At 62.0% G+C, this 27,614-nt stretch overlaps 4 protein-coding genes across 7 annotated transcripts; 1 reads left to right on the top strand and 3 right to left on the bottom strand.

The window, feature by feature from the left end:
* Positions 1-487: 487 nt before the first annotated feature.
* Positions 488-18,402, bottom strand: SPTB (spectrin beta, erythrocytic). Of its 2 annotated transcripts, XM_062495591.1 has the most exons (37): positions 18,357-18,402; positions 15,970-16,047; positions 14,850-15,047; positions 14,624-14,775; positions 14,269-14,442; positions 14,068-14,159; positions 13,905-13,985; positions 13,697-13,812; positions 13,392-13,504; positions 13,125-13,312; positions 12,926-13,043; positions 12,416-12,574; positions 12,030-12,332; positions 11,730-11,880; positions 10,774-11,641; positions 10,553-10,690; positions 9,702-10,461; positions 9,407-9,609; positions 9,233-9,323; positions 9,012-9,158; positions 8,265-8,528; positions 7,915-8,130; positions 7,740-7,829; positions 7,375-7,650; positions 6,902-7,032; positions 6,448-6,652; positions 5,992-6,366; positions 5,607-5,851; positions 5,388-5,526; positions 5,231-5,315; positions 4,945-5,141; positions 4,750-4,859; positions 4,395-4,479; positions 1,633-1,802; positions 1,381-1,554; positions 1,267-1,309; positions 488-799 (listed from the first exon to the last, which is right to left on the bottom strand). In XM_062495591.1, the coding sequence occupies exons 3-37, from the start codon at positions 14,995-14,997 to the stop codon at positions 629-631; spliced, it is 6,978 nt and encodes a 2,325-aa protein (XP_062351575.1). In that variant the 5' UTR covers positions 14,998-15,047; positions 15,970-16,047; positions 18,357-18,402; the 3' UTR covers positions 488-628. The 2 variants fall into 2 exon arrangements, with proteins under 2 accessions (XP_062351575.1, XP_062351576.1); XM_062495592.1 differs by lacking the exons at positions 488-799; positions 1,267-1,309; positions 1,381-1,554; positions 1,633-1,802 and having other exon boundaries at positions 4,199-4,479; positions 18,357-18,398.
* A 1,238-nt stretch (positions 18,403-19,640) lies between these two features.
* On the top strand, positions 19,641-21,712 carry CHURC1 (churchill domain containing 1). Of its 2 annotated transcripts, none has more exons than XM_062495604.1 (4): positions 19,641-19,692; positions 19,827-19,962; positions 20,781-20,851; positions 21,287-21,712. In XM_062495604.1, the coding sequence occupies exons 1-4, from the start codon at positions 19,654-19,656 to the stop codon at positions 21,377-21,379; spliced, it is 339 nt and encodes a 112-aa protein (XP_062351588.1). In that variant the 5' UTR covers positions 19,641-19,653; the 3' UTR covers positions 21,380-21,712. The 2 variants fall into 2 exon arrangements, with proteins under 2 accessions (XP_062351588.1, XP_062351589.1); XM_062495605.1 differs by having other exon boundaries at positions 20,778-20,851.
* Positions 21,713-22,259: 547 nt separating this feature from the next.
* Positions 22,260-23,414, bottom strand: GPX2 (glutathione peroxidase 2). Of its 2 annotated transcripts, XM_062495602.1 has the most exons (3): positions 23,285-23,414; positions 22,884-23,054; positions 22,260-22,805 (listed from the first exon to the last, which is right to left on the bottom strand). In XM_062495602.1, exons 1-3 carry the CDS (start codon positions 23,369-23,371, stop codon positions 22,455-22,457), a joined length of 609 nt encoding a protein of 202 aa, XP_062351586.1. In that variant the 5' UTR covers positions 23,372-23,414; the 3' UTR covers positions 22,260-22,454. The 2 variants fall into 2 exon arrangements, with proteins under 2 accessions (XP_062351586.1, XP_062351587.1); XM_062495603.1 differs by lacking the exon at positions 23,285-23,414 and having other exon boundaries at positions 22,884-23,108.
* A 581-nt stretch (positions 23,415-23,995) lies between these two features.
* Positions 23,996-27,568, bottom strand: RAB15 (RAB15, member RAS oncogene family). Its single transcript, XM_062495596.1, has 7 exons — positions 27,431-27,568; positions 26,125-26,185; positions 25,921-25,981; positions 25,755-25,832; positions 25,587-25,676; positions 24,542-24,607; positions 23,996-24,417 (listed from the first exon to the last, which is right to left on the bottom strand). Exons 1-7 carry the CDS (start codon positions 27,552-27,554, stop codon positions 24,262-24,264), a joined length of 636 nt encoding a protein of 211 aa, XP_062351580.1. The 5' UTR covers positions 27,555-27,568; the 3' UTR covers positions 23,996-24,261.
* Between the last annotated feature and the right edge of the window lie 46 nt (positions 27,569-27,614).

The following is a 27,614-nucleotide window of genomic DNA, read 5'->3' as shown; positions in this document are numbered from 1 at the left end:
GGGTGCACGGAGTCCCCCCACCCCGGCTGGGGGGGGACACGGGATGGGGGGGGTGCCAGAGAGGGATCCTCCATGGGCTGACACTCTTTGGTTGGTGCCCGCAGGGGCCAGGGGGTGCCCGCCTCTGCCCCCACACACTGCTGTGGGAAGGGGGAGGTTTATGGCTTTGGGGGGCACCCACGCACCCCCTGTGCAGGTGCTGGGGGGATCCATGCACACCTGTGGGGCGCCCACCTGTGCCGTGCGTGCGGAGAGGGGCCGGGGGTGCACCTGCATGCGGGGACACACGTGTGCAGACGTGTGCGTGCAGGGACACATAAGGGCATGGGGGGCACACCCCTGGGGGGCACCTGCGGCCGCCTTCGCGCAGGGGCACGCCTGAAGCATGTAAATGTATGTATATATATAAATACAAATATATATATATACACTGTGCACACGGACACGTGTGCTCGTGGCGGGGGGGGGGGAGGGGGGGCTGGGGGGCTCCTGCCCATGCGTGACCCCCACGTGCCCCTCTAGATCTGGTGGCACCTGTACAGGTGCCTCACACACGTGTCCTTACACACATGTGGCCCCGCTGGCGTGATGTGGGGCGTTATTCCTTCCCCCCCACCATCCATGGGGGTTATTTCTTTTTTGGGAAGAAGCTGAAGCGTTTCTCCTTGTCCTTGCGGGGCAGGGGGGCTTCGGGGGGGGCCGGGGGTATGGGCAGGGGGAGGCTCTGCACCTTCCCTCTGCTGCCTCGACACTCCATGATGGCCGCACTCAGCCCCTGCAGCCAGGCCTGCAGCTCCTCCTGCAGGCATGGGGGGTTGGTTGGGGGGCTTCCCTGGCCCCTCAGCAGCATCCCAGCCAACCCCAGGGCCCTCTGGGTGATGCCAGTTGCTTCAAGTCTTCTGCAGGCACCCATGTCCCCTTGGGCACTGCCAGGCTCTCACTGTGTCCTTATGGCACCCCTGGTCATCCCCTGCCCCTTTGAGCATTGCTGGCCACATCCCTCTGCCATCCCTGTGTACCCTAGTCACTGCTGGCCACCACCACATGCCCTAGACAGCTACAGCCACCCCATATATCCCTGGGCACCACTGGTGTCCCCCTGGGAGCAACTAGGATCTCTCTACCTCTCTGACTACCAGTTTTCTCTGGGCGCCACTGGCCACCCCATGTGTCCTTGGGCACTGCTGTCCACTACCACATCCCCAGCCACCCTATGCTCCCTGGGCTCCACCAGCCACCCCGTGCCCCCCAGGGGTAACCCCTCACCTCATCCTTGCCATGGAACAGCCACTCGCTGCCATTGCTGAGCCTAGGGACAGAGCACAGACACCAGTGCCACGCATGCCCACTGTGCCACCCCTCACAGCGCCACACCCTCACCTGAGCTTGAAGACGTGTTTCTTCTTCTTGTAGCCCGCAGGCACCTCGCAGCGGGCATCCCACAGCCCCAAGGGCTCCTCGCCCTGGCACGGCAGCCCCAGCGCGCGGCTCTTGGCGTCCTTGAAGAAGGCGAGCTGGCCACCCCGCAGGACGCAGTACCGTGTGCTCCACGACCTGCACCAGCACCGTGTCACCCCAGGGACACTGTCCCGCCGGGGACACCGCGCTCACCGCCACCGCTTCTGTGCCTACCGGTTGGATGCGCGCTTGGTGGCCGCCTCCAGGTCGTGCTTGCGGCCAAGGTAGCCCTCCAGCTGGACGCTGCTGACACGGGCGGGCAGCGTGGCGGGCTCCTCCGGCTCCTCCCGCGGTGGCCGTGGGGTTGGTGACACTGGCTCATCGTCACCTGTCCTTGGTGCCAGCTGTTGCAAGGCAACAGCGCGGTTATGCCGCAGTGTCACCCACCCACTGCCCCTGATGGACCCGTGGCACACGGGTTGCTGTCACCAGTGGGTCACCCCCAGGTCTCCACAACAGTGACCTCACCAGCTCCAGAATATGGGAACTGGTGTCTACTAGGAGGACCCCAGTGAGTGGCTGGATGCCAGTGATCCCACCAGTTCCCATAGGGAGGAACTGGTGATTGCTGGGAGAACTGCTCAGCATCCCCATCCCAGATGCGATCCCTCAGTGAGTGTCTGGGATCCTGCAGTGAGTCCAGCCCTGGGACCCTCCATGTAGTGCCAGTAACCCTGCCAGATCCAGCGTGTGGGAACTGATGGTTATTGAAAAAATCCCAGTGAGCATCTGGGACGTGGTCCAGCACAGGGATTCAGTGTGGTGTGTATCCACATGTCCAGCTCAAGTGTGCAGAAGCTGGTGGCTATTGGCAGGACCCCAGTGAGCGGCTGGGACATGGTCCAGCCTTAGGACCCCCAGATCTCGGTGCCAGTGACCCCACCAGCTCCAGTATGTCAGAACTGGTGGGTGCTGCTAAGACCCCAGCAATCAGCTGGGACCCTCAGCACAGTGCCAGTGAAGCCACCAGCTCCAGTGCACAAAAACTGGTGGCTAGTGGGAGAACCCCAGTGAGCAGCTGGGACATGGGCCAGCCCTGGCACCCCCCAGTTCCAGTGCCAGTGTCTCCTCAGATTTGGGGTGATGAGGTTGAATGAAGCTAGATGAGCAGTCCTGGGAGTCACCTCAGTGTTGTCGCCAGCCCAGGGGACATGGGGATATGGAAGGTCTGGTTGGGGACTGTGGCATCATCTCAAGGCATCAGTGGTGCCTGATGAAGGGGATACCTATCCAGCTGGGTGCCACAGGAGGGGCTTGGCCAGGGTCCCTGTCTCCAAGGAGCCAGGAGATGCCCATGTGCCCAAGCAGGCAATGATCTTATCCCCAGATGTGCATTCAGGGGTCTTGTCACCAAGCAGGCAAATGTGATCTTTTTCCCAGGGAGGCAGGAGATGTCCCAGGTAGAGGGGGCTCCTGTCCCCAAACAGGGAAGTGTCTCTGCTCCTGAGCAGGCAAGTTTAGCACCCTGGCCCCAAGGAGCCAGAAGATTCCCATGTACCCAAGAGCACAGAGCAGGACCTTGTCCCCAAGAAGATGCCCCTGTCCCTGAGCCAGTAGAAATGTTCTTGTCCCCAAGCAGGTTCTCAAGGATCCTGTCCCCACGCAGGGGAAAGTGATCTGGTCCTCAGGGATCCAGAGGATGGCCATGTTCCCGAGCAGGCTGGCAGTAAGCTGTCCCCAAGCAGTTGAAAGTGGCCATGTCCCCAAGCAGGCACAGAGGATCCTGTTCCTGAGTAGCCAGAAGATGCACGTGTCCCTGTGCTAGCAGAAATGATCTTGCCCCAAAAAGCCAGGAGATGGCCATGTCCCCAAGCAGGCAGAAGAGGCGGAAGGGGTTCCTGTCCCCAAGGAGCCAGAGGATGCCTATGTCCCTGAGTAGGCTGGCAGTAAGCAGAGAGGGCTTTTGTCCCCAAGCTGATGAAAGTGGCCTTGTCCCCAAGCAGGCAGAGGAGTACACTCTCCCTGAGTAGCCAGAAGATGCCCATGTCCCTTATCAGGCAGAAATGAGCTTGTTCCCATGTAGGCACTCAAGGATCCTGTCCCCGGGCAGAGGAGAGTGATCTGGTCCCTGAGGAGCTAGCAGATGCCCACGTCCCCAGGTAGGCAGAAGAGGAAGAAGGGGTTCCTGTCCCCAAGCAGGCAAAGCCACAGAGAGCCATCGTGTCCCTGCTCAGGCAGAGCACATGGGAGGAGCAGAGAGCTGGCAGCGAGCACAGGGGGGCTGGCACACGGTGACAATGCCCTGTGGGCGATGATGCCTGCCTGGCAGGGTGACAATGCTGTAGGGTGTAACGATGCCCCATAGAGTGCTGATGCCTTGTACAGTGACAACGTCCCACAGATGATGATGCCCCACAGGGTGACAGTGCCCCACGGGGTGACAATGCTCCATATGGTGTGACTGTGTCTCTTGGGATGACGATGCTCCACAGGGTGATAATGACCCACAGGGTGAAAATTCCCTGCAGAGTGCCAATGTCCTGCAGGTTCCAGTTCCAATGATGTCGATGATGTCGCACAGGGTGACAATGCCCCACAGGGTGATGATGCCCCAGTGGGTGATGATGTCCCATACAGCAATGATGTCCCTTGGGGTGATACGGTGGCCCCAGGGCCAGCCACTGCAACTCTGGCTGCTGCACGGATCCCAGACACACGCATACACCTTGGGTGCCACCCCCCATGTCACCCCAGGAGTTGGGGCAAAGTGGAGCTGCAGTGCCCCTCTGCCCATCTGGCCTTTTTGGGGTAATTCAACATTTATTCAACACAAGGCAAGGACAAGGTGAGGGTTGGGAATGCGAGGATTTGTCAACACAATGATGTCATAGTCACAGGGAGTGGCAGGAGCTGGGGGACATGCAGGGACACCTTTGTGCATGCAGGGACACCTTTTTGGTCACTGGGGAAGGTAAAAGCTAAACTCAAGAACTGACCGGCTCTGGTCCATCTGTAGTGGGCAGCGAAGTGTCCTGTGTGCTCACATCCTTCTTCTCCTCTTCTTCCTCCTCCTCCTCGGACCTGCACAGGGAGACAGCCGGTCAGCATCCCCATCCCAGACATGATCCCACAGGGATGGAGCTGAAGCTGCTCTCCTGTGCCCCCAGAGGAATGAAAGCCCTGTCAGGGTGAGTCTTGACCTTCATCTCTCCTCTTCATCAGCATCAATTTATTGCTTGGAAAAGGCAAATGGCCAAAGAGCCCCTTAATGCTAAAAAACCTCAATGCTTTGAGAAGAGGGATGTAGGAACAGTGTCCCTGGTCACATAGGATGATGGTGGCATCCCTTACCCGGCCTCCAGCTCCCCATCCAGATCCAGGTAGTAGTCGGGAGCTTCAGAGCGCGTCGTCCCATCCCGCACCAGCCCCTCACGCAGAGACCGCCCGCCCAGGAGCTCCAGCTGCCAGGCAAGGAGTGAAGGTGGTAAGGGATGGGGGGGAGACTGTGGCAGGGCAGGCAGAGGCCTCATCCCGAGCCTTTCTCACCGTTGTCAGCTTCCTGAGGGCGGCAATGCGCTCCTCCCAAGTGGCGGAGGACTTCTCAAAAGCCTCATGCCGCTTCAGCAGCTTCTCCACCGCATCCACCGTCTGCCCATAGTCACTGCTGGCCAGGTAGGGCTCCTGAGCAATGAGCCACGACTCGGCCACTGAGGCATCGCGGGAGAATTGGCACACCTCCAGCACTGTGGGAGGGATGGGCAGCGCTCAGTCCCCGGGCCCCTGTGCTCCCCGGCACTGCTGCACTCCTCCCCAGCACCCCCGGCACACTCACGCAGCCGCAGTCGCTCCCAGCGCTGCTCCCACGTCTCCATCATGGCTTTCCTCTTGTCCACCAGCTCCACCAGCTTTGCCTTGATCTGTGAGGGGATGCTGTTAGGAGTAGCCCTGATGGCACCACCCCCACCAGCCCCCACTCCTGATTCCCTCACCTCTGGTGAGTCCTGGTGCTTGCGCTGCAGCAGCTTCTTGCCCAGCTCGATGCAGTTGGTGAAGTTCTTGCCCCGAGCATCCACCTCAGCCTTAATTCCCTGGTGGTATTTCATCAGCAGCTCCACTGAGGAGACATCCCTGAGGACACAGAGGCACCAGGGTCAGTGGTGCCATTGGTTCCATGTCCCATCCCGGGTACCCTCTGCCTGCATCCATACCTGGGTTTCTCCTGTGTCTCAATCTGCCGGACAGTGCTCTCCATCCAGGAGAGCAGATCCCGTGCCATACTGAAAAAATGGTGCTTGTCAGCCGTGTCCGTCAGCCGTGCCCGGCGTCCACTGCACGCTTCCAGCAACTCCTGCAGCGCTCGGGACACCTCCTGCTCCTGCTCCTGGATTCCAGCTGCCTTCTCCCCAGCATAGGCAGTCTGCAGGCGTGCTGCTGTCTCCCGAAACTGCTGCACCTGCACGAACCACAGAATGGCTTGGGTTGGAAGGGACCTCAAAGACCATTGAGCCCAGCCTCCCACCATGGGTAGGGACACCTTCCACAAGACCACAGAGAATGCTGAGTGCTGGTATCTGTGTCAGGTTAGAGCCTCACCTGTGCCTCCAGCAGCTGGAGGTCCCTCTCAAAGGCGTTGTGCATGCGGTGGAAAGCCTCCACCGTGCCAGCATCCTCGCCCAGATCCTGGGGCAGTTCCTGGCGCCGGGTGGCGATGAGGGCCAGCAGCTCGGCACCGTCATAGAAATATTTATGGAGGTCATGGGAGGCGGCGAGAAGCTGCATGCGGGTGTCGATCAGCTCCAGGAGGTCGGCCCAGCTCTCATTCAGCCCGTCCTTCCACTCAGCTATGGTGGCCGCCTCGATGTGCCCCGCATCAATGAGGTCCTCAATGGTCAGGTTCACCCGGTCCACGCGCTCCTGCCCCACGCTCCCTGTCTCCCGCGCGAACTCACGAAACTTCTCCCGCAGGAGCTGCATGGAGGGAAGAGAAAAGTCAAGTCTCCCCCCTCAAGCCACCTGCCAGCACTGCCACATCCACTCCATCACCCTCACCATGACATGGTCCAGGTCCTGCCCCATCTCCGGGGAGGAAGCAACCACGTCGCGCTCGGCAATCCACTGCTCCAGCTCTTCCACCTCCCGCTTCAGCTGGAAGAGGTTGGACATGTTCTCCAGGCGCCGGCGGCGCTCCTCGGCCGCCTCCTTCAGCCCCGCGTAGTGCTTGTCCACCTGGCCCTGCAGCCGGATGATCTGCTCCCTGCGCGGCCCCGGCACACAGACACCCAGTTCTCACCCATGAAAAAGTGTCCCCAACCCACTCGTGTTGACATCCGGGGGGTTTGGGGGTGAAGGACCCGCTTTGTGCTCCCCATATCCCTCTCTGACCACCTCCCTGCCCAATTGGAGCAGCTGACACTGCCAGAGCTCCAGCCAAACCCCCCACCCACGCAGTGCTGAGGGCACAGGGTCGCCCCGAAGGACAGGGGACATGTGGCGTGGCACCTACCCCTCGGGGTGGCCAGCAGAGAGCAGCTGCTGTGCCCTCCCCGCCAGCTCCTTGATGGTTTGTCCGTAGTCCTCAATGGAGCGCAGCTGCCGGACGTGTCTCTTCAGCATCATCAAGCAGCTCTCCTCATCCTATGGCATGGAAAACATCGATGCAATCAGCACCTGGCATGGTTGGAGCACAGGGACTAGGGTGTAGACTCAGTGCCTGCCCTACAGGAATGTCCTGGTTCCATCTGATGCCGCAGGGAGCAATGGTGAGCTCAGTGGGGCATGGCATGGAATGGGATGGATGGTGTGTAATGGCAAAGGAATGACACATAAGAGCAGGACACATCACAGTGTTTCACAAGTAGATGATGTTTAACAGAACAGCGTAGCACCTCCAGGGTCAGCACTGGACATCCCAGCAAGGCATAGCCCAGTGCAGCACAAACCCCCAAACACAGAGCACCACATGGAATTGCTCCTCACCTTCGGTTTCTCCTCGGGTCCCATGAAGAGCTCCTGCTCGCTGACCCAGGTCTCGGCCTCGTCAGCATCCAGATAGTACTGCTGGGCCTCTTCGGCCTCCCGCAGGCGCCGGTGCCGGGCGGCTGCCTCCTCCTGCAGCGTCTCCCACAGTGCCCGCAGCTCCTGTGCCTGCACCGCCAGCTCCGGGCCTGGCTCCTCACCGCTCCCCACTGCCTCTCCTCGGCTCAGCACCTCACCCAGGCGGGGGGCATGGCCTGCCAGCTCCTTCTGCAGGGTCTGCCAGCAGGAGGGATGTCAGAGTGAGATGAGATGGATCCCAAGGGACGACCCAGGATGGTGGCTGTTTCTTCAGTACCCAGGCTCACCTCATTCCTCTTGGTCAGGCGCTGCACACTTGGGAGGTCAGTGCCATGATCCGTTGACCTCGCCAGGGAAAGCCGCTCCTGCACCCACAGCTGTGGGAAGGAGTACTCACTGAGCTGCCTGCAGCACCCATGGGTACCCCCAGCCCCCAGCCCTTGCCACAGCAAGGACACTCACCGTCTCATCCTCCAGATCCCGCCCCAGCTGGTACATGGCCTTGGCAGTCTCCAGCTCCTTCCTCTTCCTCTCCAGAGGCTCCAGCAGCTCAAGGACTCGCTGCCGGAGCATCTGCTCCTGCCTGGTGGTATCTGGCACATCCCCAGCACCAGGGGTGCCCTGCCACCCCAGTTCTTCCAGCTCCTTCATCCATGTTCTCACTTGCTCTTCCAGTCTCTGGCAAGGAAAATCCATATAAGTTAGGGATCTGAGCCGAGATGGAGAACCCCAGTCCCACCTGGGAGCAAACGTCATTGCCTTGGACCTCCTGCCCCTTCCCAAAGCACCCAGTGAGTGGTGCCAGTACCCACCGTCAACCTCTTCAGCAGCAGGTTGGTGGCGGTGAGGTCCTTGACCTTCTCGGCATGGCGCAGCTCCTCCTGCGCCCGCCCCAGCCAGCTCTCCAGCTCCCCGTAGCTCCGGGCGTACAGTGCCGAGCGCTCAGCCTCAAACAGTTGCTGGCCCTTGTCCTCGGCAGCTCTGCGCAGCTCAGCCCAGCGCTGGCGCAGCTCCTCCAGCCGCTGCGTCACCACCGTGCCATACTGTGGCTTGCGTGTGGCCAGTTCCGTCCCCTCCTGTGGCAACAGCAGAGAGGTGTGTGGTCACTGCAGCATATGAGGACATTCCACCCATGCAGCAGGCTGGGAGCATTCCAGAGTCCTGGAATTGTTAAGGTTGGAAGACAACTCTCAGGCTATCGAGTCCAACCATTCCCCCAGAACTGCCAAGGCCACTACTGACCCATGTCCCCAAATGCCACATCCACACAGCTTTTAAATCACTCCAGGAATGAGGATTCTTTCCCAACAACCCTTTCCCTGAAGAAATTTTCCCTTATATGCAATCAAAACCTCCCCTGGTGCATCTTGAGGCTGTTTCCTCTTGTCCAGCCCCCAACTGGCTGCACCATCCTGTCAGGGAGTTGCAAAGAGCAAGAAAGCCCTCTATGAGCCTTCTTTTCTCCAGCCTGAGCTTCCCAGATCCCTCAGCAATTCCTCATGCTCCAGACTCTTCCCCAACTCCATTCCCCCTCTCCACAATCACGTGCTGGCACCCACCGCCTCAATCTTCTCCAGCCAGCTCTGGTTAGGTGCCAGCTCAGCCATGAATGCCTGGTGCTTTTGCCACTTGCTGTGGAGACCACGGGCTTCTCCATAGGAGACATCCTGAGCCATCAGCATCTTCTCATCCACCCAGGCATCAAACTGCAGCAAAGGAGAGTCAGTGCTCAGCCGGCGGGGACCCCCCAGGGATGCCACCAGCCATGTTGCATTCCTACCTCACGGCAGCTCTGCAGGAAGGTCTGTAGGTCATGGTTGTCCTGCATCAAACCCGCTGCCTCCTCCACCTTGTCCATGACGTCTCCATGCCTGGCAGGGAACCATGGATGTGCAGCATCAGCCCCGCTGCGCACACACTGCCCGCCCACCCTCCGGCCCTGTGTCAGGCTCACCGCTCCTGGAGAGTTCGGCATTTCTCGGAGATCTTCTCAGCAAAGATGTTCTCCTCAGCCACCAGCTTGTTGCCACCAGCCACCACCTCCGGGACCTTCTTGGCATTGCTCTCCACATCAGCCCGGAAGTTCTGGAAGCGGTGCAGAGCAGCAGCCGAGCCCTCCAGCGTGGAGGGCAGCTCCAGGTGGGACAGCGTGTACTCCTGAGGGGTGGAGCAAGGTATCAGCGCACGATCACCCGTTTTTGGGGCGCTCATGAGCCAAGAAACCCAAAGGACATGGCTTGAGCACCCACCTGCTTGGTGAGGAGGATCTCCGCCTGCTTGGTGTCGCGAAGGAACTCCTGGAAGTTGCGGCACTGGGTGAGGAAGCGCTTCCGAGCCTCTGCCATCTTGCCCAGGGCAGCCCAGCCGTCCTTCACGCCGCCCAGGCGCTGCCGCAGCCCCTCATACTCGGGGTCCGTCTGCCCTCCTAGCACCCGCTCTCCCGCCTCCGTCAAGGCAGCGAAGGCTCCCGCATGGTCCTCAGCATCGCGCCGGGCCGCTTCGTGCCGCTGCAGCATCTCCTCTGCCTCCCCCAGCGACGCCGGCACCTCATCGACAGCCGCCACGGCTTTCTGAGCACTGAAGAGCCACGCCTGGAAGTCATCCAGGTCCTGCAGGAAACTCCGGAGCTGCCCGGCTTCCCCCAGGGATGCTGCACGCTCTGCCAGGGCTGCCTGCAGCTCATCCCAGGCGGACGTGGCCACCGCCAGCTTCTGGGCCACCTCCGTGGCCGCCTCGGGCCGCTCCTCGGCCAGGCGCTCAGCTTGGGAGCGCAGGGCAGCCAGGCGGTCCTGGGCCACTGCCAGCTCCCGCTCGATGCCGTAGAGCTTGCGCTGGGTGGCCAGGACACCAGCCAGGTCATGGCCCAGCTCGGCCGTGGCCTCCACCGCCCGGGCTTTGCTCCGCAGCCATTTTTGCGTCTCCTCGGACTCCAGGTTGTAGTTGAGGAGGCGCAGTGCTGAGCCCACTGCCCGCCGGCGCTCCGACACCAGCTCCCGGAACCGACCCCACCTGTGGGATAGAGGCAGGGGATGGTGGGGTATTCACCATCACCGTCATGGTCACTGTCATCTGCCTGCCCTGGCACCACCCACTGCTGTACCTCTCGTTGAGCTGCTCCCGGCACTGCCGGACCTGGGGGCTCCGGGGGTGCCCGCTAGCCAGGAGCCCGTCGGCTGCCTGGTTGACTGCAGCGATCTGGGAAGCCACGGTGGCCATGTCTTGCTCCAGCCCGTCCAACCTTTAGGAACATCCAAGCTTAGAACAAGCGGCAGCTCGGGACAGGGCATGGTAGCACCGCCAAGGCAGGAGCTCCATTCCTACCTGCGCTGTGTCACATCCAGGTCCTCCAGCGTCTGTGGCACCTCCAGCTCTCCCAGCCAGGTTTCCTTGGAGCCCATCCAGAGATGGCAGGCGTCGCTCTCCCCGAAAACAGTGTAGAGGTCCAGGGCATCCTGCAGCTGGCGGCCACGGCGCTCGGCTAGCGCAGCCGCCTCGGCGTGCAGCTCCCGAAGGGTCGCCAGCCGGCTCTGCGCCTCAGGGCCAGCGCGCAGCTCCGGCGGGAAGCCCTCAGCCTGCTGCGCCAGCCTGTCCAGCTGCTCCCGGGCAGCCACCAGCTCATCCAGCAGCTCCTGGTGCTGCCGCAGCAGGACAAGGGTGCGAGATTCATCCTGGCCCAGCTCCTCGGCGGCCGCCCGCCGGCGGGCATCCTGCAGTCCCTCCGCCAGCTCCTCCACCTCCGCCTGGAACTGGAAGAAGCCCTCGGCTTCCCGCAAGCCGCGCCGTCGGAACGCCGCCAGCTCCTCCAGCTGCGCCCACAGCACCCGCACGGCCGCCCCCCGCTCCCGCAGCTGCTCGGCCGCCCGGCCCGCGGCCGCCAGCCCCTCACCCACCGCCAGCGCCTCCTCCAGCCGCCTGCCCCGGCTCCGCAGCTCGGCCTCGAAGGCAGCGTGCCGGCGCTGGAGCAGCAGCACACCCGGCAGGTCCTTCCCAAAGTCCAGGGAGGAGTAGAGCTGCTCCTGCTCCTTGATCCAGCTCTCTGCCTCGTCCAGCTCCCACAGGCAGGTCCAGAGGGAGCGGGATTGCTCCAGCAAGGCTCTCCTCCGTGCCGCCAGCACCTGCAGCTCTCGCCGGCACATCTCCAGGTGGCTCACACGGTCCCGGATGACTTTGGGGTCGCAAGGACGATAGCCTGGGCAGGGAGCAGGTTGGGTGCTTGTCAGTACAGTGTCCTTTCGCTTGGCCACCCCAGGGATGAAGGGGTGTCCTGGCATACCTACCCTCAGCGTCGGCAAAGCGAAGGGCGGCAGCGCTGATAGCCCGGGTCTTTTCTGCCTGTATGGCCATGTCGGCCTCCAGCAGACGGTGGGTCTGCAGCATCTCCTCTGCTTCCAGGAGGTGCTTCCCAGATTCAGGAGATGCCAGCTTCACCTGCAGGACACCCTCAACTATTACCCACTGACACCCAAAACTCAGCACCAGCAACCCAACATCTCATCTCCCTCCCCAGTGATTTCCCACCAACACCTGGTGGGACAAAGACACCTCACCCATGATGACACCCAATCCCCACAGCTTACCTTGACCTCATCCATCCAGTCGATGCAATGGAGCATCTCCTGGAAGAGGTGCTGCAGGGTGAGGTTCATCTCCAGGCGCTGGCGCCGGGCAGCCAGCAGCTCCAGGAGCTGCTCCCAGAGCCGCAGGATGTTGTCCTTCCGCCCATTAATGCGCTGGATGTCGTGGTAGCCCTCCAGCTCCAGCTCCTTGGCCACTGCCTCAATGGCCTGCACCCTCTCCCTGTAGGCAGCTGTGTCTGTCTCGATGGCCTCGTGCTTCTTCTTGGCCGCCTCCACCGCCGCCAGGTCCTGCCCAAAGTTGTCCTGCCCCGGCACAGAGCTTGTGGTGAGGCTCTGGTGAGCTCTCCAGGGTGGAGATCCCCAGGGTGGGTGGTCCCCCCCCTCACCTGGGCCACCAGGCGCTGGTTCTCACTCAGCCAGGCCTCTCGCATAGCTGCTTTGCGGTCAAAGCGCCGGGCCAGCTGCTCTAGCTTCTCCTGACGGATCAGTTCATTGCGCAGTGCCAGCTCCCGCTCATGCTCCGCTTTCTCCAGCTGCTCCCAGGCCTGGGGGAAGGCAGCACTGGACAGGCGGCAGCCGCATCCCACATCCCCCCCACCCACCCATATCTTGTTCTGTTGGCGAACCCCAGCATGACGCCCAGGTGGAAGAACACAACCTGGACCAGTCCTGTCCCAGTATAGATTCAGCACATCCTGGGATAGACCTGAACTGCCTCAGGAGATGGACTCAACCTGCCCCAGGGCCCATCTCAGCATGCCCAAGGACCTGAACTGCTTGGGGATGGAGCAGTTCTCCAGTCTGCCTCAGGAGAGGAATTCAGTTTCCCCCGGGAGATGGACCTGACCTGACCACAGGAGATGGCCCCCAGCTACCACGGCAGATGGGGCCCATACCCGGTTGATGTCAGAGACCAGGCGCCCCTCGTGTGGGGTGTAGACACGCTGGTTGTTGGCCCTCATCCGCGACTGGATGGTGAAGAGCAGCACCTCCAGGTTGCCCTTCTCCTGAAACCTGCCCCAGAAAGAGCTTAGCACTGGGCACCCTCGGGTGCCCCACACCACCGGATGCACATGGGGAGCAGGGGCCTCTTACTTGGGGGGCTTCTCCACAGTGCGGTAGGTGCTAAAGGCTTGCAGCTGGTGCTGCACTCCAGCCAGCGAGTTGGCGAAGCTGCGGCTGTTGAGGGAGGCAATGGTCTGCTCGATCCAGGTGAGCAGGTCAGACGCCAGCCCCCCATAGCCCTCAATCATCCGCTCCGTCTCCTTGGCGTGCTCGATGACCTGTAGTGGGACCAGGGGTGAGCGTGAAGGGCCAACACCCCAAGAGAACACCCCCAACCGCCTCAATGCCATTCCCTACCTTGCCCAGGCGCCTTCCCTCCACCTCCAGCACCTTCATCTTGGAGAAGTAGTGGTAGAAAGCCACCACATAGGTGATGATGGACTTCTCATCAGGGTTCTCCGTGAACACATCTGCCCAGTGTGAGCAAGAGGCGTCACTCCTGACTCAAACTCAACCCACCTCACAGGCCACCACAGCCTCATGAGGTCCCTCCTGTGCCCACCCAGGCCCTCCTTCCATGTATTGGGAACCTCTGTGTTCCATGGAGCTTGGGAATGTCCCAGGGGAAACTGAGGCAGAAGAACTAGCAGCAACTGCCTCACCTTCGGGGTCAAGGAGAGGGGTGATGCCCAGGTGCCGCTCTGCCACGCTGAACGCATGCTCTAGGTTGTGCCGGGCGTTGGATTTGGTAAGGTTTTGGAAGTCTACCAGTTCAGGCCTGGGGACAGAGGGCACAAGACAGCGGTGACACACCTGTGGGACATCTCTCAGTGCCACTGCCACCCTGGTGCTTGCCACCATGCCATCTACCTGTGCCTGTGGATGAGGGCATTGAAGGCCAGCCCGTCCTTCCAGCTTGAGGTGAAGTTGGTGACGTTCACGTGGGGGTAACTGCGATAGGGGCAAGGTGTCACTGTCACCCTCCAGACACTCCCAGACCCTGATGAGGTCACATGGGAGTCCCACCACCTACCCTGCTGTCTTCATCTGGCACCAGAGCAGCAGTGCATCCCTGGCAGAGCGTGTCTCCCGGCCCTCCTGCGTCTCCACAATGATGTCCTGAATCTGGGGAGAAAAAGACATTCTGGGGTTGGAACAGCAGTTCCATGGAGGATGACTCCCATTTGGGAGTGAGGTGTGGAGCAGAGGGATGCCCCAAACCACATGTCCTCACCTGGAAGCGGAGGATGATGGTCCAGATGAGGCCGAGGACGAGACGGTGGTTGCCGTCCACGATATCATGGGAGCCCATGTTCTCCAGGTGCACCCGCTGCTCCTTCAGGAACTGTAGCGCCTTGTCCACATTCTCCAGGCAGTGGATCCGCATCCGGCCCTTGGTGGGCTTGGGCTGGGGCATGACAGTGCTCAGCACCCTTCCTTCCATACCAGGTACCCCAAGCCCTGCCTGGGGACACCCCCACACCCATGCTGCCACCCCAACCCTTGGCCAACACCAAAAGAAATGGTGTGGTGTGGCATGCCATGGCAGGCCACAGGTGCCAGGGTGTCCAGCTGGATGGGATTCCTACCAGAAGCTCTCCTGACAGCACTTCCAGCAGCTTGATGAGCACCCGCCCGTCCCGGAGGTCCATGTAGAGGTCCGAGATGCGGCAGGTGACACGAGCCAGGTGCGAGTTCACCCACTTGGTGAAAGTTTTCTTCTGCACGGCCTCCCGCTCATCTGCAGGGACAGCGGGCATGGGGTCACCCACAGTGGGGACAACCCAGGTGGGACCGAGGGGACCTGCCACCCACCTGCCAGGGCTTTGATGCGGGAGCGCTCAAAGAGCCGTGCAGAGCTGTTGTCGTTGTCCAGCTCATCGTCGGACGCGTCCCAGCGGACATTGATGCGGCTGTACTGCTGCTGCAGCTCCAGCTGCTCGTAGTCATTGGCCGAGGTCATGGTCCCAGTGTGCCCCGGCCTGGTGGCCGTCGGCTACCGGTGAGAGGCCCCTGGGGGACAGCAGGACCGTGAGCATCAGTGAGGCCACCGCGGCTCACCGGCCCTGCGGCACGTGGGGATTTGCGGCTCAGAGCCTCGGGATAAGCTACTCAGAGGGATTTAGCCTCGCCCCACCCAGGTGTTGGGGGGGGCAACCTGGCAGCTGCTCACTCCAGGACCCCCATGCTGAGCCCTACCAAGCTGTGCTAATGGCTATTTACGGTGCTGCATCCCCACCTCGGTCCCTCTGCCCAGCTGAAATCCCAGCCCACATCCCCAGAGGTGCCCCCAATCCTTGAATGCCCCCAGGGAAAGGGGCTGCTGCTCACCCCTGCCCCAACCCCTGCGCCACACTGGGGCTTCACCAGCACTGGTGGCAGAAAGTGGGTGACAGCTGCCGGCGGGGCGGGCCACCCACCCCCGGGGACATTTGAGACACAGATAGGACATGGCTGGTATCTAAAAATGCCTCTGAGCAGCTGTCGGTGGCTGCTGGGGCCCCTGAGGGGTGCAAGGAGATGGGCTGGGGCTCCCCACAGCCAGCAGCATGTCCAGGACCCACCCCTGCAACCCAGAACTACACAGAGCCCTCAGTTGTCGGTACCAGGGGGAACCCCATGTGCCCCAAATCCCTGCTGTCCCCGTGAGCTGTGACAACGTACGGGCCCCCAGGCTCCCCCTTGGGTGCCCTGGGCATCCCCCAGGTCCCCCCTGGCAGGGTTATCGGGGCGGTCCAGGCTGTGCCACACCCCAGCTCTGCACCCTAATCGAGGTGTCGCAGGCAGGGCCTTGGCTTGGACCTGGAGGCACTGGGAGCATGCAAGGACATGGAGGAGCGTGCAGGAGTGTGGGCAGTGCAGCAAGGACACACAGGAGCACACCAGAGTGTGCAAGTGTGAGGAAGGGCATGGAGAAGGGTGGCAGAGTGTGTACCTGTGAGTCAGGACATGCAGGGACTCGTCACAGCATCCACATGTGAACGAGGACATACAGAAGTGTGACAGAGTGCACCTGTGAGCAAGGACACACAGGGACATGCCAGAGCGTGCACAGGTGAACGAGGACAAGTAAAAATGTGCCAGAGTGTGTATGCCTGAGCAAGGACACACCAGAGCGTGCATGGAACACACACAGCAGGCACACGAGTAGGTGCAGGGCCATGCACGTGTGTACCGGAGCAGGCAGGAGGGTGCAGCCCCTCATGCCATGACTCTGTGCCTCTGCTAGAGCACCCAGCTTGCCCTGGCAGGAAAGCCCTGTGGAAGACCAAATTCCGGGATTTTGCCCCCAGAACTTCAGGGACTGCCAGCAGGATGGATGCTCTAAGTTGTGTCAGGTCTCTGCAGGACACATCAGTTCTGGCTGTCCCCGACAACACAGCAGTGGGGCCATGGCTGCGAGCATCCAAGGAGGAGAAAGAGGAGGAGGAGGAGGAAGAGGAGGAGGAGATGACGCCGAAGGGAGCCACAGCAGGCCCATGGGAGCATTCCGAGCACGGGCACTCACCCACCCTTTAAATCTCCCTCCACCGCACCGGCGCTTTCCGAGCATCCCTCCCCGCCACAGCCACGCCGCCACCAGTACCGTCCACCCGGGAATTGTCATTCCTCCCGCTCAGCGTGAGGAAAGCGGGGAATGCCAGCATGCCGGCCTCGCCGCCAGCATCCTGCGGCCATGGCCCGGGCAGCGTTGCTTTCCCCGGCCAACGGCTCGGCACGGTGAATCAGCACTTCCCGGTGAGGGGCTGGCACCGTGCCACCACCACAGTCCCCCCGCTGGGCACAGGGAATGTGCCCCCACACCTCAAGGGCGGCCAGGGCAGTGGTTGGCACCTGGCACCTACAGCACCCTCAAACCCGTTCCCTGGCTCATCCCTCAGAGCCACAGCATGCTGCCGGAAAGCCCATTTCCAGTGCACAGCAACTCATCAGAACCCCCCAAAACACCCCAAAATTCTGCCCCATCACCACCACCCAGATCCTGGTGTGTCCCCATTGCTCCACTTCACCAAAACATTTGGATTTGGCATCTTCCCTCCATCCACAAGCGGTCATGCTCTGGTTGGGAAGGGACAGGAGCTGGGGGGCATCCCCCCAGCCCCCCAACAGTCTCCTGCCTGCCAGGCACAGGGCCAGGGCCGGGAGCAGATGGTCCCTCTCGTCACGGCCGCGCGGCACAGCACGGGGCGCTTGGGCATGGCAAAGCACTGCACGGGTCCTCCGGCTGCGATGCCCTGCTCCGGCCAGGGCTCCCCGGCCACACTCCCACCCGCCAGGAGAATTTGGGCTTCCCCAGGGCCACATGCCGGCCATGCCAGGACTGTCCCATGTCACCCAAACCAGCACACGTGCTGACACTCCACAGACATTTTTGGCTATAAATAGGCCTCCCCTGCGCACGGCGCCAGCCGAGCCCCACTTCCTTCTTAGGAGCTGCCCCCCACCCCGCACCCCAAAATCACCAGACTGTCCCCCAAAACCACACTACAGCTATAAAATACTCCGTGGGGGGCCACACTGGCACCCAACAGGGTTTTCTAAGTCTCGTGTGCTTGCCACATCTTCCAGGGCGCCCCAATCCCCTGCTTTAGGAGCTGGAGATTTATAAAGGGAAAAGCTGGGAAATCAGGCCTGAGGGACCCCTGGGTTATTGGGGTGAGGGTAAGCATTCCCCCAGCTCAAAGTCCACCCATGAGCATCCTCCTAGCACCGGGACAAAGGGGCCCAAGAGCATGGCACCCCAAAATCCCTTCCCAGTAACTCCAGTTTGCCCCAGTTGCTGAAAACTGGGAGACAAAGTCGGTTGGGTGATGTGTCCCAGCAAGACCCTCAGGACTCTGCTTTTCCACCGTGTCCCAACAGTGCTGGGAGCATCAAGGACTGGTGTGGGGAGCTCTCCAGGGGTTTAGCACCACAAGGAAAAGTGTCCCCAGGGTGTCCCCACACTGTCCCCGTGCTGTCCCCAGGGTGTCCCTAGAAAGTCACTGCTACTCGCCGGCCACGTCCTTCCCGAGAGCAGCCCCGAGGGACACAGGGCGCCAGCAGACCCCCCCGCCTCAGGGCGAAAAGGGGGTTCAGGCTCCCCAGAGGGCTCTTCACCACCGCCACCAAACTTTCCTCTGTGCCCACCGTCTCCCCCCGGTATCGCGCCCGGTGTTCTGTGCCGCACCCCCACCCGGTATCCTCGGGGCGGGCAGTGGCTGCCGTACCCCCCCCCCCCCCCCCCACTCCCGCGCGTCCCCGGGGATCGGCGCCTCCCGCTGTTCCCCGGTCCCTCCCGCGTTTCCCGGAGCGGCGCATCCCGGTACCGCGGGGTCTCACCTGCGCGGGGCGGCGGGCGGGCGAGCGGCGGCGGCGGCGGCGGCGGCGGGGCCGGTGCGGGAGCGGGGCGGGGGGAGAGGAGCCGCCCTGCACCGCGATATAAATAACATTATCTGGGCGCGCAGGGACATTCCTACCCGCTGCCCGGCCCCGATAGCCCCGCTCCCCCCAGGAGGGCCGGACCGGGCGGGCGGGGACGGGGATGGGCGCAGGGACGGGGACGGGGACGGGCCGCCCGCCCCGCAATGCAGCACAGCGGCGCCCCCCGGCCGCCAGCGCCACCGGCACCGGCAGTAGCACCAGCAGCACCGACACCAGCGGCACCGGCATCGGCAGCATCATTTGCAACAGCACCGGCAGTAGCACCGGCGACACCGGCACCTGCAGGCTGCGGAGAGGCGCAGCGCCCCGCCGACACCGGCGGGGGTCCCCGGCCATTCCCCCCGGGCAGCCCACGTGTCCCCCGCTAGTCCTGGATGCCCCTCACCTAGTCTCAGGCATCCCTTAGCTAGCCCTAGGCGTCCTCCACTAGCCCTGTGAGTTCCCCGGTTCGTCCCTAGCACCCCACAGTTAGACCTCAATGTCTTCCAGCTCGTCCCAGGCACCCCCTAATTAGCCCTGGGTGACCCCCCACCAGCCCTGGATGTCCCCCAGGTAGTTCGTAATGTCCTCCATCTAACCCAGGCAGTCCCCAGCTAGCCCTGGATGACCCCCAGCTAGCCCAAACCACCCTACAATCAGCCCTGGGAGTCCCCCACTATCCCAGGATGCCCCCCCACAGCTAGTCACAGTCACGCTGCACCTGGCCGTGGGTACTTCCCTCTATTCCAGAGTGTCCCCCAGCCAAATACCAACACCCCAGAATGTCTTGAATGTTCCCCAGATAGTCCTGGGTGTCCTCCACTAGCCCTGGACCCCCCTCAGGTACTTACTATGGTCTCCCACTAGCCCTGAATATCCCCCACCTAATCCCAGGCAGCTCCCAGTTAGCCCTGGGTGCCCTTCGCTAGCCCTGGATGCTCCCCAGGTCATTCCAGGTGTCCCCCACTAGCCTTGGGTGCACCCAGGTAGCTCCAGGGGTCCCCCACTAATCCTGGGTGCCCGACTAGCCCAGACCCCCCCACTATCCCTGGTTGCTCCAGGCTGCCCCACGGCCCCTTAAGCCACGCCCATTCCGTCAAACCACGCCCATGTACGCTAGACCACACCCACCCCTTGCGCCTCGGCCCCACCCCGTCACTAGGCCCCGCCCATGGGCGCAGGTCTCGCGACATTTGAGGAGGGAGGGAGGTGCGAGATGTGTGGTGGCTGTGTGGGCACCGAGTACCCGGAGCGGGTGAGGGCGGGCGCGGTGGGCACCGAGTTCGGTCCCGGTCCCGGTCCCGGTCCCGGTCCCGGTCCCGGTCCCGGTCCCGGTCCCGGTCCCGGTCCCGGTCCCGGTCCTACTCCTAGCCTGTGCTCCCTCCCTAGGGCACCACCTGCCTGGAGGGCGGATCTTTCCTCCTGAACTTCGTGGGGTGCGCGCAGTGCGGCCGCCGGGACTTCGTGCTGGTCAGCAACCGGGCCGAGGGCCTGCAGGGCGAGGAGGAGATCGTCACCTATGACCGTACGGTGGGGGGCACCGGGGGAGTTTGAGGGGGTGGGGGAGCCTTAGGAGGCTGGAGCTTGAGGTTCTTGAGGGTTGGGGGCGGGGGGGAGGGGCTGAGGGAATCTTTGGGGTCTGGAGTTCTTGAGTGCGACATTTGGGGGATCCCTGAGCCATCCCTGGGACTCAGGAATCGCTGAAATTTGGGGGTCTGGAGGGCCGGGAGGGGTCGGGGGTCCGGGGGTGTTGAGTGTTGGGGAGGGTCTTGGGTCGTGAGGGATGCTGAGGGCTTTGGAGTACCTTTGGAGTCTGGAGCTTGGGCGATCTTGAGGGCTGGAGGGGACCTTTGGGATCTGAGGGCCTTGAAGGCTGGGGGACACAGGTGGATACCTTGAAGGTTGAGGCCTGTGGCATTTGGATTCTGGGGAGTCCTGAGGGCTGGGAGGGGTTCCTGTGGCGTGGGGCCTCTCAAGGGCTGGAGTGTGATGGGGAAGGCTCGGAGGTCAAAGGATGGAAAAGCCTAAGGGAGGATTAGTTTGAGTAGGCAAAATTTGGGGCCCCAATATTTGGGGGGCCCCTGATGGTGGGAATAGTGGATGCCCAGGGAGGGGAGGTCTCAAGTTTAGAGGGAGTATCAGGGAGCTGCCAATGGGGATGAAGGGGGTGAGTTGCTGTGGGGGGAATTTTGGGGTCTTGATGTTTTAGGGGCTGCAACATTGGTGCCCTGGGGGGTGAGGGCAGGGACAGGGGATTGGGGCTTGTCCCAAGAGATTGGGAGTGGGGGGCTGTCTCAGGGACAGTGTCCATGTCCTCTTACCGCACTGTCCCCTGCCCCACAGACCTGTGCAAGAACTGCCACCACCTGATTGCACGCCACGAGTACACCTTCAGCGTGGTGGACGACTACCAGGTTTGTCTCTTGTCCCCCAGAAGCCCTTCCTAACTCTGTGTCTGGAATTCCAGACCCACCCTTCCATGGGCTGATTCCCACCTTCCCTGGGACAGAGCCTTGAAGGATTCAGAACTTCATCCCTGTGTTCATGGCTACCTGGAGTCCCCCTAGCAGTAGTCCATGCTTTGTGGGGGGAGCCCAGCTCACCTGGCATGGGAATGTGGGTGATGGGAGGGGGCTATGACCCCCATTTCTCATTCCTGGCACATCTCCTATGCAGCAAACCGTTGGAAAAAGGGCTCAGGGGTGCCAGTGGGGTTGGAAACAAGATCCCCTGGCTCTGATTGCAGTCAGGGATCGGGTACCAGATCTGGCTCGAGTTTCCCTGTGGGAGAGCAGGGCTGTGGCAGCCTCCCTTTTTCCAGCCCCCCCCTCCCCTTTTCCTTCCCTCAGGAATATACCATGCTGTGCCTGCTCTGCGGCCGTGCCGAGGATTCCGTCAGCATCCTGCCTGACGACCCTCGCCAGATGACCCCGCTGTTCTGATCCCCATGCGTATCCCAGAATGAGCTTCCAGGAGCTCTGGGAGATCCCTGGATCCCCAGCACTGTAATTTCTGGGGGCCACACAGTCTGTGACATGATTTGCTCCTCCAAACTTCCATCCTGGATGCAGCGAACAGCCAACACCAGATGTTCCCATGTTTCTGAAGCCTTTTGGTTCTGACCCTGACTGCAAGTATGGGATGCAGTGCCACGGCCTGAGCTGCCCATGTGTTGAGGACATGAAGGGGTCCCCCAAAACAGAATCCAGAGGGATTCCCACCCCATCCCACCTCAGAAGCCCTCATATGTGGGGTAATAAATGTGACATGTGACAGCTTGGTGGCACAGGCAGGAGTATTTTGGGGGTGGGCTTCAGCCCCTGGGGTTGGTGAAGTGTGTTGGGGGATGATGCAGGGGACTCTTTCCATCCTGGGAACTTGTGGAATTCTTCCTTGGCCCTTCCCAGCACTGGAGAGCCCCCTGCGCTCTCCCAGTGCTCTGCTAAATCCTGCAGAGAAATCACTGGATCGTTTTTCCTGAGGAGCTGGTTTGGGATCACTTCCCCCTGGCCTGGGGTTTGTAACCTGGCCGTGCCCTGCTGGGAATTCCAATTCCTGAGGCGGAAAGGGATGGGTGTGGAAAATCACTGCCCTGGGGTGGGTGAAGTGCTGCTCCTGGCACCTGGCCCCAGCAACACCCATGGGGAACTGAGTGCAGCTGGCCTGGCACCCACCGATCCCTGACCCTCCATTTCCTGGATCTGGCACCTCAGGGCTGCGTCCTCCTTCCTGCTCCCCACAACAGCCCCCAGAAACCATGTGGGTAAGGGTATGTTCCCAGAAACCTCATGGACCCATTTACACTCCCAAAAACCACATGGATCCAGGCACGTTCCCTCCAGCTCATTTATTGCCACCAGCTCACGCCGCCCCAGCGGCTCCAGCCCTCTGCCCCCATCAAGCCCCCTCCCCATGGAGATTTCAGAGGGAGCTGTCATTCTGCGGAGAGCTGGGGCCATGCTGGGGTAGCGCTGGAGCCAGGATCACACCAGAGCCAGGATCATGCTGGAGCTAGGATTACTTGGCCAGCTTGAGAAGACGCTGGATATCAGGCTCCAGCTGGGCCGTGGGCACATGGGGACTGTAGCGCCGGAATGGTTCCCCCTCAGGCCCCACCAGGAACTTCTCAAAATTCCAGGAGATATCAGAGCGCCGCACAGGGCTCCAGGTGACAAAGCGGGGCTCGGTCATCAGGTGCGTGGCCTCATCGGCCGGAGCAGGCAGGTGAGCCTTGAGGTAGGCAAACACGGGATGGGTGTCGGTCCCGTTCACCTGGCACTTTTGGAACAGAGTGAAGTTGGGCTCAAAGCCACCCCCAGGCCGCACGTGCTTCAGGGTGTTGAGGATCTCCTCGTTGGTGCCGTTCTCCTGTGGTGGGGAAGGAGAAATCCAGAGCCCTTTGTTTCCCAGCTCCTCACCCCCTGTCTTGTAGCCCGTAGGACTTACCTGGTATCCAAACTGGTTACAGGGGAAGCCCAGCACGACCAGCCGCCGGGGGTAGCGGGCTTGGAGCTGGTTGAGCTGGGTGTAATCCCGCACCGTGGTGCCTCAGAGCGAAGCCACATTCTCGATCAGGACCACACGGCCCCGGAAAACCCCAAAATCCACCTTTTCCCCCTGCAAGGAGGTGGCGCTCAGGTCATAGAAGGACTTGGCGATGGGGACGGTCATGGCTGCAGGTGTGCGGCTGTTTGTGCCCCGTGCCCTGTGCCGCCTCTTAAGGGCTTCCCAGTGCTCACGTCATGGTCCAAAGGTCTCCAGGCCCCACCGTGGCTCAGGAGAAACTAGAGCCGCCCGTCCCACCCATGGAAGGAGGAAGGTGGCACGGAGCCAAGGCGATGCTCTACCTGCCTCAATAATTCATGGCACGGCACAGTGCGGCTGCTCATCCTAGCGCTTGCAGGATGTGGTATGCTCCCAGCCTGGCACAGCATGTTCCCGAGGGTTGGGAATGACAGTGAGAGTTGGAATAATGGGAATCTGGGAGCTGGGGCTCTGTGGGGCAGAGGAGGAGGGGACAAGTGCCCCAGTACTCTTCCTTGCCTGGTGCTGCCACGGTATCACCTCTGGGGCATCCTGTCCTACCCATCCCAGTGCCCACCAGGCTCAAGACCCACTGGTCCCAGTACCAGCTCCACCATTGTCCTATGGTGCCTGTCCCAGTGCCTGGCGGCATCCTGGTGTCCACCTAGATCCCAGTAGGTTCCACTGTCTTAGTCCCCACCATCATCCCAGTAACCACCCCTCCCAGCCCGCCACCATCCTGTTGCTGGCTCATCCCAATGCTGCAACCAAGCTTTCCAGCCCTGTTCCCTCAGCTGGAGCTGATCTGGTAGCCTGGCAGGACTGGCTACCCACACAGGCACCATGCCCCACCTCTGTACCCAGCCTAGAAAGGGGACACCATGCCAGCAGCCCCAGATCACCCTCAATTATTGATCACCGCTCAGGTGTCCATGCCCAGGCTATTCCTGCCACCATGGCATCATGCCCCCAGCCCCCCTGGAGCACACAGACTACCAGCCCCTCCAGCATCACCTTTATTCTGCAAACCACTGTGTAAAACCAGGGGTCCCACGGGCATGGGGTGGCACGGAGTGGGCACACAGCGCCTAGACAGCCCCCACCCTACCTGCAAACCGAGGGGGGCACAGGTGCCAGGATGGGGGGGCCCCCTTGCCACCTTTCCATCCACCCTGTCCCTGGGGGTGTCCCGTGTTGCCCCCTACTCCATGGGGGCTGCCCCAGTCCTGCCCCTACCATGCCCCCCGACACACCCTGGGGAACACACCCTGGGGAGGAGGGGTCAGGGGGGTCCCAGCCTTCAACACCAGCAGGTTTTGGGGGTGTCCTCGCTCCCCAGGGGCTGCTGCTCATCCTCCTCCAGCCGGGCCAGGGTGGGGGCACGGGGTGGCCCCCGCAGCTCGTCCAGCTCCTTGCGATGTGCCTGCAGCACCAGCTCCGTCAGCCGCGTGAAGGACTGTGGGAGAGGGGTGGGGTGAACCTCAGAGACCACTCCAGTACCCCCTGACCTCTCCAGGCCCCCCAGGCTAACCCAAACCCCTCAGAACCCTAGCAACCCCCCCTTCCCAGTCCCCTCATACCTCCTTGATGTTGAGGTTACTGCAGGCGCTGGTCTCGTAGAAATCCATCCCGTATTCCCTGGCCAGCTGCAGCACCAGGGGTTTGGCAGGGAGGGGGGTAGCATGATTTGGGGGGAGGGGGGATTCAATACCCCTGGCCTCCCTCTCTGGAATGCACATAGCTGGGCACAGACAGACAGGATAGCTGCGGGGGGGTGGGGGAGGTGGCGGGGCTGGCATACGGGTACACATGGGGCTGAGTGTTAGGTGCAGGGGGCCTGGGAGGGGTGCTGGATGCTTTGGGGTCCACAAGTCACTGGGAGAGATACTGGGGGGCACTGGGTGCTTTAGGGGTGCAGAGGAGCACGATGGAGGTGCGGGGAGGGGTTGAGGGTTCTTGGACACCCTGGGGTAGCACTGGGTGCTAAAGGGATTTCCTGGATGCTCTGGAGCTGCAGGTGGGGGTGGGGGGGTCAATGGTCCCTGGGTTCAGACTGCAGGAGCATGGGGGGGTCACTGGATACAGGTAGGAGTGTTTAGGGACCCCTGGATATGGGTAGGGCTGCGGTAAGGCTATTGGGGTCTATGTGGAATGCAGCGGGTGCCTCGTGGAGGGTCTGGCCCTGCTGGGACTGCAAGGAGGTGCACTGGATGTTTTGGGGGTCAGGACGTCCCAAGTGGGACACCGAGGGGGTCACTGTGTGCTTCTGAGGTTCCAGCAGGAGAACATGCTGGAGGTGCAGGGAGAGGTTAGGAGTCACTAAACATTTTGCAGGTGGGGAAGAGGGAACCTTGGGGGTGCACAATCACTGCAGGGGAAGAGGGTTCCCAGACACTGGGGAGCTGGTTTGGACTGCCTGGGTATAAATTGAAAGAGGCTGGGGGGGTCCCTGGTCGTGCTGGGAGGGGCTGGGAATGCTTGGGGGTCCCAGATAGAAGTAGGGCTGCAGGAGGGCTGTCAGGGTCCCGAGTGCAGAGGGGCTCAGGGAGAGGCTGGCCATGCTGGGGGTGCTGGAGGGGTCCTGCTCCCTCGGGGGGGGGGGGGCACACAGCAGCCCCCGCTCACCTGCAGCCCTTGCTCTTTGGGCACTTGCCTCTTGTGCTCCTCGTCCGCCTTATTCCCGATGAGGATTTTCTGGACGCCATCAGGGGCATACTAGGCAGGAGAGCAGTGTAAGGACCTTCCCCCCGACATGGCTGGGGAACCTCCAGACACCCCCTCACGAACCCCCACCTCATCCACGTCGCTGGCCCACTTCACGATGTGCTGGTAGGAGCGCTCACTGCTGATGTCGTACACCAGGAAAATGCCCTGCAGGGGTTGGGGAGTGGCCACTAACAACCCAAAACTGTGCCTCAGTTTCCCCTCTTGTGTGGATCAGGACAGGGAGCCCCCCTACCTGTGCCCGCCGGTAGTACTGCTTGGTGATGGTCTGGTACCGCTCCTGGCCAGCTGTGTCCCTGCCCAGGGACAGCAGGTCAGTGCCACCATCCATGGCATGAGTTTGGCAGGGCTCAGCCCCTACCTTGGGTGGGGGGGAACGGGACTCAGACCCCACCAAATTTCTTCCCTCTTCTCCCCGGGATCCAGTGCTGCCACTCACCAGATCTGTATCCGCACCTTGATCCCATCCACCTCGATGGTCTTCATCTTGAAGTCAACACCTGGGATTGGAATGGGAGAGGTTGTGGGGTGTTCTGGTGTTTGCCTCGGCAGGACCTGCTGTCACTGGGTGCCCTCCAGTCCCCTCACCTCTCCTGACCCACCCCATGCCCCATTATGACCCGGTGCTGGTCCCCACACCCAGTGCCTGGCCTGGCATGAGGCCCCAGTGCCAGATGGTGATCCTGGTACTCCCAACTTCCTGGTGGCTGCAGCTGTCCAGTTCTCCCATTTCCCCAGTGCTACGGCTTCTCGGTGCTGTGGCTGCCCAATGCTCCCAGTTCCCGGCTGCATGCTGCTCCCGGTTCCCCTGTGCCAGAGGTGCCTGATCCTCCCAGTTCCCCGGGGCCATGATTTCCTGGCTCCCTGATGCTCCTGGTTCCCTGGAACCGTGACTCTCCAGAGCCCGCGGTTTCCCAGTTTCCCTATGCTGCAGCTTCCCGGTGGTCCCGACTTGCGGATGCCCATGGTTTTACCGTTTCCCGATGCCCACAGCTTCGCTGTTCCCTGGCGCTGCGACTCCCGATGCTCCTGGTTCCCCGGTGCCCGCAGTTTTCCCTCTCCCCGGTGCCCACTGTTTTCCCGCTCTCTGGTTACCTGTTTCCCCGTGTTCCTAGAGTTGCAGCTCTCCAGTGCCCATGGTTAACCCTTTCCAGATGCCCCCGGTTTTCCCGTGCCCACCACTCCCCGGTTCCCTGGTTCCCACGACTCCCGGGTGCCTTGGATTCCCGTTTCCCCCATCCTGTGGCCCCCCAGCTCTTCAACAGTCCCGGTTTCCCGATGCCCACGATTTTCCCGTTCCCTGGGTTCCCGTTTCTCGGTTGCTGCGTCTCCCTTGTCCTCCCGGTTCTCCGGTTCCCACGGTTTTTCCGCTTCCCGGTTGCCTATTTTCCCGTTTCTCCAGTGCTGAGGCTTCCCAGTACTCACGGTTTTCTGCTGCCCACGGCTCCCCAGTTCCCCAATTTCCCTTCTCCCCGGTACCGTGGCTCCCATTGCTCCCGATTCTTTGATGCTCCCGGTTTCACGTTTCCCCGGTGCCGCGGCTCCCCGTTTCCCCGGTGTTCCCTGTTCTCTGGCTTCCCGTTTCCACGGTGCTTCGGTTCCCAGTCTTCCCGGCTGGCCGGTTCCCCGATGCTCCCGTTTCCCCGGTGCTGCGCCTCCCCACTGCTCCCTCTTCCCCAGTGCTCCCAGTTCCCCGTTTCTCCGCTCCCGCCGCTGGGGCCGCCGTGCGCTGCCGGTGCCGGTACCGATGGTGGAGATGTGGGCGGGGTGGAACTGGTTGTCGGTGAACCGGCAAAGCAGGCAGGTCTTGCCCACGCCCGAGTCCCCGAGCAGCAGCAACCGGAACAGCACGTCGTACTGCTTGGCCATGGCGGGCCCGGGCCGCCGCCGCCACACCGGGGCCGCTCCGGGGCCGCGAGCTGCGCCGCC

This window comes from Cinclus cinclus, chromosome 6, assembly GCF_963662255.1.
Source record: "Cinclus cinclus chromosome 6, bCinCin1.1, whole genome shotgun sequence".
Taxonomy (NCBI): domain Eukaryota; kingdom Metazoa; phylum Chordata; class Aves; order Passeriformes; family Cinclidae; genus Cinclus; species Cinclus cinclus.
Note: the sequence above shows the minus strand (reverse complement) of the source record. Positions and strands in the feature narration are given on the sequence as shown.

Excerpts from the sequence above, each read along its gene's own strand:
- SPTB (XM_062495591.1), bottom strand. The coding sequence starts at position 14,997 with ATGACCTCGGCCAATGACTACGAGCAGCTGGAGCTGCAGCAGCAGTAC. Across the intron at positions 14,776-14,849 it reads CCGCATCAAAGCCCTGGCAG|ATGAGCGGGAGGCCGTGCAG; the intron begins GTGGGTGGCAGG and ends CTGTCCCTGCAG. Across the intron at positions 4,860-4,944 it reads CCCTCAGGAAGCTGACAACG|CTGGAGCTCCTGGGCGGGCG; the intron begins GTGAGAAAGGCT and ends CTTGCCTGGCAG.
- CHURC1 (XM_062495605.1), top strand. The coding sequence starts at position 19,654 with ATGTGTGGTGGCTGTGTGGGCACCGAGTACCCGGAGCGG. Across the intron at positions 19,693-19,826 it reads GCACCGAGTACCCGGAGCGG|GGCACCACCTGCCTGGAGGG; the intron begins GTGAGGGCGGGC and ends CTCCCTCCCTAG. Across the intron at positions 20,852-21,286 it reads GCGTGGTGGACGACTACCAG|GAATATACCATGCTGTGCCT; the intron begins GTTTGTCTCTTG and ends TCCTTCCCTCAG.
- RAB15 (XM_062495596.1), bottom strand. The coding sequence starts at position 27,554 with ATGGCCAAGCAGTACGACGTGCTGTTCCGGTTGCTGCTGCTCGGGGAC. Across the intron at positions 25,677-25,754 it reads GGGCCAGCGACGTGGATGAG|TATGCCCCTGATGGCGTCCA; the intron begins GTGGGGGTTCGT and ends TCTCCTGCCTAG. Across the intron at positions 24,418-24,541 it reads GTAACCTCAACATCAAGGAG|TCCTTCACGCGGCTGACGGA; the intron begins GTATGAGGGGAC and ends CCTCTCCCACAG.